Source organism: Lasioglossum baleicum, chromosome 15, assembly GCF_051020765.1.
Source record: "Lasioglossum baleicum chromosome 15, iyLasBale1, whole genome shotgun sequence".
Lineage (NCBI taxonomy): Eukaryota > Metazoa > Arthropoda > Insecta > Hymenoptera > Halictidae > Lasioglossum > Lasioglossum baleicum.
Genome location: NC_134943.1, coordinates 10,553,261 through 10,567,309, shown reverse-complemented (window position 1 = coordinate 10,567,309; position 14,049 = coordinate 10,553,261). Strand labels below are relative to the sequence as shown.

Sequence of the window (14,049 nt, the reverse complement as noted above, 5' to 3'; positions counted from 1 at the left end):
CGTTTTTTTAATGTGTACGAATACTTTGTACACCGACTGTACATATCTGAATTGTGCTAGCGTAGCAGAAATATGTTTACTAGACTGCGGATCTTTATGCAAAATACAAATGTTCTACACCGATTGCAAGAAATAAAAATCTAAATTGAAGGTTACTTCGCCCCGTAATGATCTTAATATAGAGGACAAATTATATATTGATATCTTCAATTTTATTTTTTAATTTTTCAACAACTTCGACTTCCATATACACAATTTTGCTATAAATGCATAAAGATCCGCAATCTAACGATTACATATGCTGTTTGGAAAACATGTCCAAGACTATTACTCACCACAACTTCTTTATTTATTATCTTTTTAAAGCAACGCTGCAGCACAATCTTAGCACAACCTAGCACGACTTCTAGGAGGGGATTATTTTTACGATTTCGCGTCGCGTCGCGTGAACCCCCGTGGATCTGTGAGGCACGTCTCGTGGTTGCTCATTGGTCGAGACGGGATGCTCGAAACGCGGGACGCGTGCAAACGATCCGCGTAATTCCCCGGTGTCAAGGTCGTTATACTCTCGGCGCAGCTATGAGATGCGCGGATATCGAGGCGAGGTGAGTTGACCCGAGACCTTGTGTAGGACCCGAGTAAACACGAAAACAAACTTCGGTAACGGCGATAATCTTTCACCTTGTATAACTCGCAGCGATATTTATCGCGAGTTTGTGGGCGTTGCCAGTCCCGCGGAAGAGGAAAGTGAGCGCGCGTCGCGGAAAATCCATAGCCGATGGAATTCGCGATGCTAGCCGAGGAAAATTCCTGAGGAAGATCGAGAACATATACATAAAACGACGAGCGAACGGATGAAGCTTGGATACACAGCGTGCGTACCGAGTGTAGCGGCTATCGCGCTCACATTTTCAGTCTCAGGGTAGGGTAAGTCCTCAGCTTGGAAATTTCTAGGTGATTCTCGAGAGTCGTCAGTTCCTCAAAATTGCTTCGGACCGCTCGCGCGAGGCTGGCTTTTCTCGCGATCGCGCGCATCTTTCTCTCGCGAAAACCGGCAGTTTTTACGCGAAGAGGGTCTCGGGTGATCGCCGCCGCCATGCGATCCGTCTCAGCCTCGGTCTTCTGGATTCGATGCTTCAGTTTCGAGTTTCTCCTTCGCCAGGATCCCGCCTCGTCCGATATCCGCTGCGAACTTCTCCTCTCTTCCCTCACCGTATCCTCCAGCTCCCGAATCGAGAGTTTGGTCGAGGAACACTCCGCGAGCTCGCTGAGATTCTTCGCGCAAACGAATCCTCGGCCGTCCAGTTTCCTCGCCTGTAAAACGAGAATGCTCGTTGAACGGCGGACGCAAGTACCAAGCGAGGCGATTACCTTGACGATGGTCAGGTCGAGCAAACTCGCTCGCAAATCTTCCATCGTAAGTTGCAAACAAGCGCGCCGCCATTGCTCCTGAGATCGGGCTCTCTGTAGGTTCACCACTCGACGTAGTTCGGCCAGTTTTCGTTGGCTAGCGGCTGCGACAGCTTCGGCGACGTCGTCGAGTTCCCTCCGCGGAATCAGCACGGCCTCGGCCCACTCGGAAGCGGAACAACCGCGAGGTTGCTCTCGTAGTTGCCCCGTTTTTAGAACCAGACGAACCTCCTGGTCCTCGAGCAGCTCTAGCATCGCCTTTTCCAGACGGAGGACGTTTTCCTTGCGACGCGCGACAGCCGCGCGCGCATTCGAACAAGCCCTTCGATGGAACGCGAGACTCTGTTCCGCTTCCGCCAGCTCGATCGCGCAGCCCCTGACCTGCGTGCACGCGTGTTCGTTGTCCATTAGCGGTTTCGATAAAGCTTCGTACAGAACATTTCGCCGAACATTGTACCGGACGACGAACCGAACGGTGAACGGAACAGCAGTTTTTTTTTTTATTTAACCCGGCAGTGCCCCGATGCGACGTGAACTTCTGAAACGAAAGTGTCCACTACTGTCCACGTGGGGTGCTCATTAGAATGGACCTTATTTTTCGACCATGAAATGTTGAGCACGACTCCACCCAATACTGTTCCATTTCACGAAAAAATGATATACCCAAAGTTTTAGATCAATCGGTCGTCGGGAAGGTGTAACGCATTAGGGTGGACCTCTGCAATACCTGGTGAAATTTTTTTCACTTTCCCCCCTAAAATTGTGCCATTGGGTAAGAAAATAATTCCTGCAAAAATGAACTTGATCGGATAAGGGGAAGTCGCGCCAAATTGATCTTCAGTTACAAACAAGAAGAAACGTTTGGTCATAATCAAAAGTCTTTCCTTCAAATATTCCCATTCCTATAAAATTTCATGTTTTTTTGCAACTTCAACGTCAATGTGGCACACCTTTCCCTTATCCGATCAACTTCATCTTTTGCAGGAATTATTTTCTTACCAAATGGCATCATTTTATGAGGAGTTGTGAAAAAGATCTCACATAAAAAGTTTCACCCCAGTGCTCATGGACCCCCAGTGCAAAGTGATATCAGTACTCAATGTCTTATGTTTATTCTAACATTTATTTATGATATTTTTCTTAATATAACGAAGCATACTGCGAAATCGCGTCTACCTTTATCTCTGCTTCGATTTTGAGACGTCGAAGCGCGCACGCTTCTCGCCACTGGTCCGCCTCCACTCTGGAGGGCAGACCACCGTCCGGAGTCGCGTCCAAATCGCGCAAGCCTCTCAGATACGCCATCCATTCTCGCGGCAGCAACTCCGACTCGTTCGCTGTAGCGTCCAAGACGCGTTCGGCGAGTTCGCGGAGGAACGCGACCGATGTGCCGCATGCGGCGGCCAACGCTGTTCTCGGCCGTTTCCGATAATGCCGGAGCAGCTGTTCCGCCGCCATCGGTTGTTTCGAATCGAGGAAATCCGTGCGGAACTTCTCCTCGAGCAGCTTGTCTCGCCTACGCGTCACCTCGTACCGATTTCTCAGTTCGATCAGGCCCGCCTCGAACAGCTCGCTCTCGGCAGCGAGGGTGCGCACCCTTTTTGCAGCGGGCGAGAGCTCGTGCTCGATCGCGTAGCGGATCTCGCGTCTGCGTTGGCCGATTCGTCGGTGCCACAAGATTCGCCAGGACGCGGTCAACCTATCCAAAAGCACGGATCGCTCGACTCGAATCTTTTCCACCGCCAACTCGTTCAGCCGGTCGTCGAACGCTCTCGCGCGGCTCCAAAATTCGTCTAGAACAATACGCAGCCGGTTTCGATCCTGATCCTGATCTCCCTTCCTCGTTATCTTGCTCGTTCGCTCGCAAGATTAACTGTCCAGAGAAAGAGTGTAAACTAGCGGGACGGGAACGGGGCTAGAGGAACGCAAAGACAATCTGAATGGTCGGGTTTCTTTCTGTGTTCCCGTCCCGCTAGTTTACACTCTTTCTCTGGACAGTACAACTACGTATGCATCAACCGTTAGCGCGATCTATGTTCTCTTCCAGCGTCGATCTGTACGCGAGACGATCGGCTCGCAACGCGCTCAACTTGTTCTCGTACGCTTCGATCGCCTCGACGTCTTCCTTCGTGTAGCCAGACGGATCAATTTCATTCACCAGACAATCCGGCATCGGGACGATCCTCTTCGCGTTCTCCTCCAATCTGGAATGTTCGAGAGCGAATCGCGATTAGGGATTGCAATCCCGCGTCATTAGTCCAGTCAACGAAAAGTCGTAGAGGGAAATGGAAGGAACACAATTTTTAATTTTGGGACTTTGTTTGGACTAGTTAGGAGGTAAACATACTAAAAGTCCCCACTCCTAGGAGGTGAGCGGAGTGCAGGGGGCACATAGTTTCCGAAATATAAGCGGAAAACCGAAAAAGGGATCTTCTACGTGCCCCTTGCACCCCGTTCACCTCCTAGGAGTGGGGACTTTTAGTATGTTTACCTCCTAACTAGTCCAAACAAAGTCCCAAAATTAAAAATTGTGTTCCTTCCATTTTCCTCTACGATTTTTCGTTGACTGGACTAATGACGCGGGATTGCAATCCCTACTCGGAAAGTGATCTACCAGTGAGATCGGGCTTAATGTTCACCTTCGAATCAGAAGTTAACCGTATAGATTCCGCGAGTCCGGTGTAAAATCTATTAGGCAGTGATAAAGTTGCTCCGAGACCCCCGGCATTGCCAGTGCGTCAACACCGTGCATCCTAGTTAGGTAATATCCTCTTTCAATTCTTTCTATTCTAAATTCAATTCGTTCGCGACAATTCCACAATTGTAACACTAATTCTTATCATCGGAATATATTTGTGTTCTTCGATAATTCACGAAAATTTATTAATCATATTTTATTCAGAAGAAATTCGTCGATGGTGACGTCAAAACGTGATCGGTTTGCCATAGGAAGATCCTTACCCGACTTCGAGCACACCGTCCATCATTCGTTCGAGCGCCGATCTGCGAAACGCGCAATCATTCTCCTCTCCGGTCTCAGAGTTCTCAGAGTTCCCGGTGTTCTCGGCTTCGAGCCGCGGTTCGACTCGATCGCCGTCGAGGGAAGACGTTTCCTCGGTATTGTACCACAGGGAAGCGTTCGGAAGCCGCTCGGAAGTGTCCACGCCGAACGTTTCCATCAGTTTGACGACGCAGCGCCGCGTTTCCTCGGTGCGTTCGATAGCCGCCTTTGTCTCCCTTCGTTTATCCGTTCGAATCTCCTCGTACAATTCGTTGAAACGAATTTTAGCGGCGCGTTCGCTATCGTTAGCGAGGATACTCGCCTCTCGGACTTGGAGGTATCCGTGGCGCGAGTCGAACAGGTTCGGCTGGTTTGGCTGGTTTTCCTCGTTGAATGGCTCTGAGTCGTATTCCGCCTCCAACCTGAAACATTATGTTCCCGCGATCCGGTCGAACGAATCTCTTCACGATACTCTAAGCCCTAAGCTCACTTCGACACGGCTTGTCTAGTTTCCTCGGAGAACCGACACCAAGCCAGCAGATCCGAGTCCTGCGAACTCATCTCTGCCAGAGGATAGTTGGTGACTTTCGATTTTCCTAGAACGGACGACACGCAGCTCGGCGGAACACGCAGAGGTTCGACGAATCTCTCCCGCAAGTATCGACTGGCTCGATCGTATCGCTCGATTTTCAACTCGATCGACTGCGACACTCGCTCCCCGGTCGATCTCGCAGCTGCCAGTTTACATTCTCGAGCTACCGCGTCGAGATCGAACGCGCTGATCGGGAGTCTCGCCTCCGGGGTCTCGCTCTCGTTCGAATCGAGCAACGCCTTCATCTGCGTTCCACAGTAGGACAAAGTGGTGAATTTTGTCTCAAAATCAAAGAACTGCCGACAGAAATGAGTCAGAGCAATGATTTTTTTTTTTAATTAAAAAATGTCGCGTCTTAAAGAAGTGAGACGTACGTAGGGGACATTCGGTAAGTCTTACAGACGTCTCTAATCAAATTAAAAGAAGGGAAGAGTAAAAATAGATTTCAACAAAAACGAGTCTAAAGTGAAACCAATAGATATTCGGTTGGCAAGAAAGTAATTTCGGTATTTGAAGATGAAATAAAACCGAAATTCTTGATTCCGGCAATGAACTTTAATCAATGAAATATTTTCTGTTTTATTCTTTTTGGCAAAAGATCATCGAACAAAAGGGAGAATATCTTAATCGTTAAAATTCATTGCTTGGATAAAGAAAGTTGGGCTTTATTTCACCATGAAACAACGAAATTACTTTCTTGCCAACCCAATGGCTTTATCAGAAGAACGCATGTGGAATTAACAGAAAAAGTGTAATAAAAATAACAATTGCAATTGAAATCACAGTAAAAATAATAAAAATTAGAATCACAATAAAAATGGAAATTGTAGTTGAAGTTGAAATTGAAATTGAAGCAAAAATACTAACTCGAACAAATAATACCAATGCTAATACTTAATGCTTATTATGGGCATATAAAAACCACACTGTTTATGGTCTTGAAGACGTCTTTATCTGGGACAGAATGTATGGAAAATAAAGAAATTATGGTATAGGAACGTTTTCTAACCTTGGAAATCTCTGGTAAACTTGCAGAATTTACAGGGTGTTTCAAAATTATACGTCTCGGTACCATTATCCTTAAAATCAAATCGCAAGGTCAAAATTGTTGTTTCATTTCAATATCACTTACCCGCGTTCTCAATCCATTTAAGTCGTCAAGAATCGAGAGACGCGTTGAAAGTGCTTCCCGCTCTTCGACGGCGATCCGTTTACGAATGCTCCGTTCCATCCATGTTTCGCTCGCGTGTTCTTCCTCTTGCGTGGTTGCTTTACTTTCGCTTTCGCTCTCGCTTTCGGGTCCGGAGTTCCTTCCGCGCGGAGAGTCGGGACGATCGCCGAGGTCTCGGACGCGTTTACCGTTCGCTTCGAAGATCCTACCGAAATCAATTTTCGCGAGAGAACGCCGAGATCGATCAGAGAACGGTTGGAAAGTACCTGTTTGCCGCTAGATCCCCGTTCCGACCAAGGGAAACAATCGTGGCGGCGACGAGCACGGCGCTCCTGGTGCCGCCCTCGCTTCTGTGATGAGCGACGAACACCGCGAAAGCTCGCAACGTGCGTGCATCATCTCGCGCAACGATCGATCCGTCGTAACCGCATGCGAGCAGGATTGCTCGATCGCGTGATCGACCACGGTGCAGGCCAATCCCGTGGTTCCTCGTTCGGTGAAGCGATGGAACAACTTCGGTCAGCGTCGCTTCTTGGAAATCGGACTGAAAAGCGACGAGGGGAAGAATATCGAAGCGGATCGTCATTCGCAGTCTCTTACCCAGGACTTGAAACGGGCCCGGAAATAACTGTTTGAAACTGTTTCATTTCGGGCTTGATCGAAACAGTTATGAAGGACCGATATTCTGAATAACTGTTATGAAGGCCCGAAATTTTGGTTGATATCGGTTTCGATTACGGTCCTTCGTACATGAATATCGGTCCTAGCATAACGGTCTAAGACCGATATTTTTTCGGTCCTATATCGGTCTTCATATCGGTTCTAATACTTTGTTGCTCGGCCGATGCTTTAGGCACAGCGACTTCTAAGGGTCGGCCGATGCTTTGTAATCGGTGGCAAAGAGACCGGCACCTTATTGTCGATTGCCGACGCGACTGTTGACTCGACGTCATCGGTGACGCTTTTGCGGGGATACCAATCAGAATGATCTCTGGTAAAACAAAACACATCCTCTTGGACACAAGACTCACCACTCTGCAAGCGAAAACCTAGAGCCTAGAGAGAAGCTCAGCAACTTTCGAAGTTCTCCTGATCTTATTGTCGCTTCATTAGGATTATTTACCATTTCCAATCTTAATTTACTTCTAAACATTACTAGACTGCAAGAAGTTTCACTTTTGCCGCACGTGGTTTCTTTTTTAAATTCAAAAGACTACGTACGTCATGTGGTTCGGCGTACCCTATATGCTTCGGGGTTGAGCCTTTCGAAAATTTCGTTATTTTTGCGGTAGGACGCACCGTTCTCGAGATACAGCCATTTTTTATTTAAGACTAGCTCGGCGAATTCCGTGACGCGAATTAGGCCTACACCCTGCCAAATGAAGTTTCACTTCAAAAATAGTCAATAACGTATACATTTATTGTTATAATAAAACAACTTTGAATTATGACCAAAATATAACCGTTTTTAATGTTGGTAGTTATTTTCGGACCCGTTTCAAGCCCTGATTGCTATAACTTGAAACTTCGAACTTAGAACCGATATGAGGACCGATATAGGACCGAGAAATAACGGTCCTAGACCGTTATGCTAGGACCGATATCCATGTACGAAGGACCGTAATCGAAACCGATATCAACCAAAATTTCGGGCCTTCATAACAGTTATTCAGAATATCGGTCCTTCATAACTGTTTCGAGGACCGAAACCGATATCATAACTGTTTTCAATCCCTGCTCTTACCTCGAATTCGATTCGATGCAACTGCTTCGAGAGGTACGGGATCGCGAGCACTGCCTCGCCCGAGCTCGCGCCGCCGGGATGTGATCTGCCGATGCCGTACACGCTCTCGTAGAGAAACGGCACCGTAATCGCGCGATCAGCTGTCGCTGTCTCGCGAAATTCGCCGTTCAGCTGGCAGGAAAACACCGCGATCGCGCCACCGGCCAGAGGACGCGTTTCGTTCGCTGCCACGAGGACCAGCACTTTCGCCTCGACGCGCGAGTTCGTGCGGTAAATCAAAAAGTCGACCATCTGCCGGAGAACGTTCGATCAAGATTAATCGACGCGCGGAGTATCGCTTTCCTACTTGATCAGTAGACTGCGGATGTTTATGCGAATGCATATTTTTATAGAAAATGGGTATTCGGTTCTTAATAACCAGCTGTAACACGCGTAGCTTCGGTAACCGGTTACTAGATGCCTCATTGTAACCCGGTTAACCCGGTAAGAGCGGGTTATAGTCGGAAAGCTTTAAAACAGGGATCGTAGCCGTAACCCGAATCGGTTTTCGATTTTTGTTATCCATGAAACTGTGTAACCCACACTAAGAACGGGTTTTGAGTACGATGTTTGAACCATAGACATATAGAGATAGACTGCGTGGCCTGAACGAAGCGCTGAAGCCCACAATGGCGGCGTGCGAGAGAGAGAGAGCATTAGCCGGGGTCCATAGCGCTCTCTTTCTAATTGATGTGTCGACACATCATATAGAAAGAGAGCGCTATGGACCCCGGCTAATGCTCTCCCTCTCACTCTTTGTACCGCGCGCCGCCATTGTGGGCTTCAACTCGCCCATAAAAGGCGCAGTCTATCTCTATATGTCTATGGTTTGAACTTATATTATTTAAAATTGATTCGTAGATAAATTCAACTGATTGGCCCCAAAGCATGAATAAGAGAAGGTTTAACCGAGTGTGGGTTAGTATGGGTTTATTATAGTGGAGCAGCGAGGTGAGCTGTGCGGTGAAAAAAAAAGGAAAAACGAAGAAAATACATGTGTACTTTTTCATTAGTATGTGTCAAAATGTTGTCATGAATGTTGGTTTCTTTTCATCGCGCCGCTATCATCGATGCTCGCCGCTCCACTATAACTATAATCAGGTATATCAGGTACTAAACGTTAGTACCTGACGACCGACGTTGAACGCGGCTACGACCTCCCCGGCGGTCGTCGCCTCTAGAACAAACACCCGACCCAGGCGAGAAGATCCGACTCCGAGCAAGGCTCCTTCCTCCGAGAACTTGAGTCGGTCCAACGGGTCCTTCTGCAGGTGAGCGCAGCGCGCGATCTTTGGGGCGGAAGGCGTCGAGACGTCGAGCACCAGGCAGTTTCCATCGACGCTACACGTCGCCAGAATGGGCGACGAGGAATGCGAGGCCAAGCGTGTCACTGAAACCGAAACGTCGCGTTCTTTGTTCGCTCCCGTTTCTCTTCCTGTTCGTCCATCGACGCGAACCTTCGCCGTGATGATTCAACAACGGAGAACGGTTCCTCGGAGAGACCACCATCCCGGTTGTCGCGTCCAGCACGGACAGTCGGCACTTTGGATGGTTAGACAGGGCTGCGAAGTACTGCGAAAGGCCTCGCAGAGGCGCGATCGCTGCCACCTCGCCGACGTCGTCGTCTCTGGACAATATGTCGAGTCGTGGCGAGCGATCGCGCGATCCGCCTACGATCGATAACATTTCGCCACCCTCCCCGAAAAGGACGATCCTGTCGTCGCTCGAATGACTCTCCGCCCTGTTGGGATAGGACGGCAGCGATATCGTCCAGATCGGTCGCCAATGCTCGTTTCGATCGGTCGCGTTTGTCCGCCTTCTGAAAAACTTCAAGAGAAGTAACAGCTATGGCGAATTCCTTTTACGGCACCCGCCAAGGTTGTTCCAATGAATTGAAACCAAATCTGTGCAAAGTTTGAGTGGCCACAGATAACGGGAAAACGTTCTATATATTTTCTTTTTAAAGTATTGAACACATTTTTGAGTTCCACTTCCTCGAGTATAAGGTGTTATACAGAGAACTGCGTTTAGGAAAATCCTCGAAAATGAACCGTCAAAGAACGTAGTACCTTTACGTTTTCTGAGCCTCCATACCCCCGAGCTAGTAACACTATGCGAGGGAAGACGAGGGTGTAAAAAAATGTTTTGTCGTGACTATCATAACTGGCTTCTACATCTTTCGATCGGTGGAGATCTGTGAAACAAACGTCCCGCAAAATTGAGCAAATTTTTTTCCTTGCATCCTGTTCCACTCATCACAAGGGTTAAAGTTGTCAAAGGAACCATGGGTGGAAACTCAACTATTATCTTGAAAATAGTTATTGAATAATATGACGTAAATATTCGTGAATTTTACCTGTTGAATTTTCAAAAATGTTTATCTTCCAGAGATCTTGCCAGAGAACGGATCCATCTTGTTTGATGTTTCGTAATAATCGAGCTTGCATACCAACTTCTATGTGACCACCATTATTTCGTAAGCAAACTTGTAAGTCTCGATTTTGTACTGTCACGTATTCTTTGGTGAATGGCTGGAATATTTTGCAACCGGTGGAATGCATCATCTATACGGGCTCTTAATTCCTGGATAATTTCTTAATTGTTGTCCCGATCTCTCTCTGTAAACCATATCCTTTACAGCATACGCGTGTAAGGAAATCCGAGGCATAAATTATCTGGGAAGAGAAGAGGTAATCCGGGAAGATATACATAATAGAAGTGTTTATGTTTATTGAGAGAATACTGGAAACAGAAGGTGTTTCAGTAACGTTCCGACGGTCTGTTCACATTATCGCACCGACTTGTCTGATACACGCATATAAGTTTCAAATATGGAACTGGTAGGGGTACGAATAAAATTCATCTCACAAGTGACAATTACTTAGTTCATTTCTGACGAAACTGTTGAGTTTCGACCCATGATTCCTTTGAAAGATGCAAGAAAAAGAATTTGACCTGAAGGTCAATTTTGCGGGACGTTTTTTTAACAGATCTCCACCGATCGGAAGATGTAAAAACGATCCAGGATAGTCACGACAAAACATTTTTTTACACACTGTACAGTGTACACTATACACGGATTCTAAACATGTTTGAGATTCGGATTCGTTTGCTACACGTGTATACGCGTTGCATACACCTGAAATCCTAGGTGCACGGTAGTGCACCAGCCAAGTTCTTGCACTACCTCCTTTTACGCGAAACAACTTAGCCGTTTTTTAGAGGCTTATAACTCGACACTGGAGGCAGATGGAGAGATGTAATTTCGTACACTTGTTAAATGCTATCATGTCTCAATATTGAAAAAACATTATTCTTCCAACATTAGTAGGTTCCGAGATAAAAATCGCTAAATTTGTCACTGACTGACTGGCTGACTGACTGACTGACTAAATAGCGTTCTTTTTAACTAATTTTTATTTTTATTTTTCTAAGCTAACGAACTTGGCCGTATTTTGTTTGATCTCACAACTTTTTACGGCCATAGGAACTTGGCTCCTGTGTACAGAATGTTTTTATTGGGATAAGGATTTACGTCTATTCAATACCGTGGCGCGGACGTCTAGGCGATTCGATCCCCCCACGGGCGACGCGACGACGAGCATCGCTCCATCCCGATGAGCCACCAGCACGGGATTCCTCGACGGTTGGCCGACCGATGGCACGACCGTTCCAACGCTGCGAGCCTCGTCCTCATCAATCTCGATCGCCTCAACGTTTCCCAGTCGATCGCAGAGAAGCAACGTTCCCTCGGAAGTCCACGAGAGGGAAACTGATGGCTCGCGATTTGAGATACCGCTTATCTCGATAGGAAACAATCGCACGATCTTCGAGCAGCTTAAAACTCGGAAAACCATCAGCGCCGAGTCCTTAGTCGCGAGTTTCCTCGCCACCAGCAGAGGCGAGTCCGGCGAGCATCTGCCGAGACACGGAAAAATGGAGAATCGATTGCGGTCGTGATCGAGATGCTCGATCGAGCACTTACGAGAAGGTAGCGCGTAGATCGCCGGCGGGATTCAGTGTAATGGTCGCGGGATCGGTCGTGGTGAGTTGTTCTCCGGTTCTCCACTGCCAGAGGATCGTCCGGAAATCGGGAAAGATGGTCTGACCTAACAGGTACTCGGTGCCAGCGAACGCGCAACACGCGTAGCCGTTCGCTTCCTGACTGTTGGCGCATCTTGCTACCTTCCGCATCGACGGGTACGCGAATATCGTGATCCTGGGATTGGACTTCCTCTCGACCAGGGAGAAGATCGGCGCTACTGAGAGCCCGGCCACGCAGCATGCACCGTCTCCTCTCTCGCGGCCCTCGAATCTTTCGATTCGCGTCTCTCCCGTCTTTAGGTCGTAGAAACGCGCGTGCACCCCCGAGACCGTGGCGAGGGCGTCCCTTCCGACGAACGCGAAGTCTTGGGCTTTCGCAAACTTCGTCCATCTGCGGAAAACGCGGAAAACGTGAGGGACCACGTGAATCTCAGTTGTTCCGTCCCGGAACGAAACTTCTCCTTCGTTCGGATGAAATTTTTACAATATGTTTTCCAACTTTATAGAATTAGAAATTTTAATACAAAATGTATCTTTTAATAACAACAACTTTTAGTATTTTTTTGTTTTGTAATTTCGACCAATTGTAATTTTTACAATATTTCTTCGTTTTAACACTTTGCACCCGGAGCTGGTTTAACTCGAAAATTAAACATCTCTTCCGACCTAGAATATTTCCGTTCCCTAAGATTTTTTTAATTCTATGGATATGAAATTGATATAATACTTCGCGCAATACGTAAATGTCTAGTAATTGATTAGATACCGATATATTTAATAATATAAACAATGGTACAGCAATTTTAGTAACGCTTCATACTCATCATTCGACTGCTAGGGGTTAACAATTCAAATTATTTGTACTGCCGTCTAAATAAAATTACAAAAAAGAAACCGCACACGTGAGAGAAACAATTAGTGTTGAAGAAAGACTGGAAAAGTTGCTTTAGATAAAATTCATTAGCATAAGGTTGAATTTGATTTATAAAAGGGCGAATTTGGAGTGCAAAACCTGTACAAGGTGTAAAGAACTTATATGTACGTATATTAAGGTCAAAAGGTCAACAATTTCGTTTAATTGCATCGTATTTTACTCGCTGCGAGGGTGAAAAGTGCAAAAGGAACCATGGGTCGCGACTCAACCGTGACGAGTAAAATACGATGCAATTAAAAAGACATTGTTGACCTGTTAACCTTAAAATTCAAGATCAAGGTCAATTTTACGGCACCTTCCTTAGTTCAATTTCAACCAAATCGAGGGTATAAAATCATCCTACATGATCCGACAAGTGTCAGTAGGTCTAGTATTAACGACATCTCATACATACGGTGTCTCGACGTTGGCGAACCGCATCCCTTTCCGCACGATCCTATTCGACTGGAAGGCGTCGCGTTCTTCGCGGACGGGTTGCTCGGATACGGGCCTAAATCGATCGTGCGAGTCCGTGACGACCACCGAAAACGCGATACGGCTCCGTTTGACCGTTTCGCTTTCGTCGCGGGTCGTGGTCGATGTTCGTGACTGATCGAAACGAGATATCGCCGCGAGAATTTGAACAAAGGGGCCCAGTAGGTCAGCGGATCACTGCGATCGTAGGAGGGTTCGATGAATCGTGAGACCGTTATCGCGAACCTCGCGCAGCGCATAGCAATGGGCCAACACTCCCCGCGATATCCTCGCGCGGAATTTCCACTGTTGGCCGTGAACGACGCGACTCGGAATGCAATCAACTAAATCTACGAAACAGAACCGTCCCGACGACGCGCGAGGACGCGATCCGGCCACTCTCCGTCCGTCGAAAACGAAAATCGCGCGCGTTATTCGACGAAAGTGGAACCGCCGCGCCTGGTGTTTCATTCCGTGGCGGTAGCGGGTGACCGGGTGAAAAGGAAACCCGGATATAGGCCGAGGACCGCTACTCGATTAATATGCCGAAGACGCGTCCGAGGGGAACAGCGAAACTGTGGCCAGCGTTTGCTTGCTCGACGGTTCGGTGTCGTTCGAGAACTCAGAACCTCGAGAATCGTTCGATTGTTCGGAAGGCGAG

At 47.4% G+C, this 14,049-nt stretch overlaps 1 protein-coding gene across 1 annotated transcript; it reads right to left on the bottom strand.

Annotated features, from left to right (window-relative positions):
• Positions 1-818: 818 nt before the first annotated feature.
• LOC143216656 (cilia- and flagella-associated protein 43) lies at positions 819-13,463 on the bottom strand. Its single transcript, XM_076439927.1, has 14 exons — positions 13,330-13,463; positions 11,943-12,392; positions 11,506-11,875; positions 9,415-9,784; positions 9,085-9,347; positions 7,919-8,209; positions 6,441-6,718; positions 6,136-6,379; positions 4,902-5,299; positions 4,372-4,833; positions 3,430-3,614; positions 2,587-3,203; positions 1,372-1,791; positions 819-1,314 (listed from the first exon to the last, which is right to left on the bottom strand). Exons 1-14 carry the CDS (start codon positions 13,353-13,355, stop codon positions 904-906), a joined length of 4,785 nt encoding a protein of 1,594 aa, XP_076296042.1. The 5' UTR covers positions 13,356-13,463; the 3' UTR covers positions 819-903.
• Between the last annotated feature and the right edge of the window lie 586 nt (positions 13,464-14,049).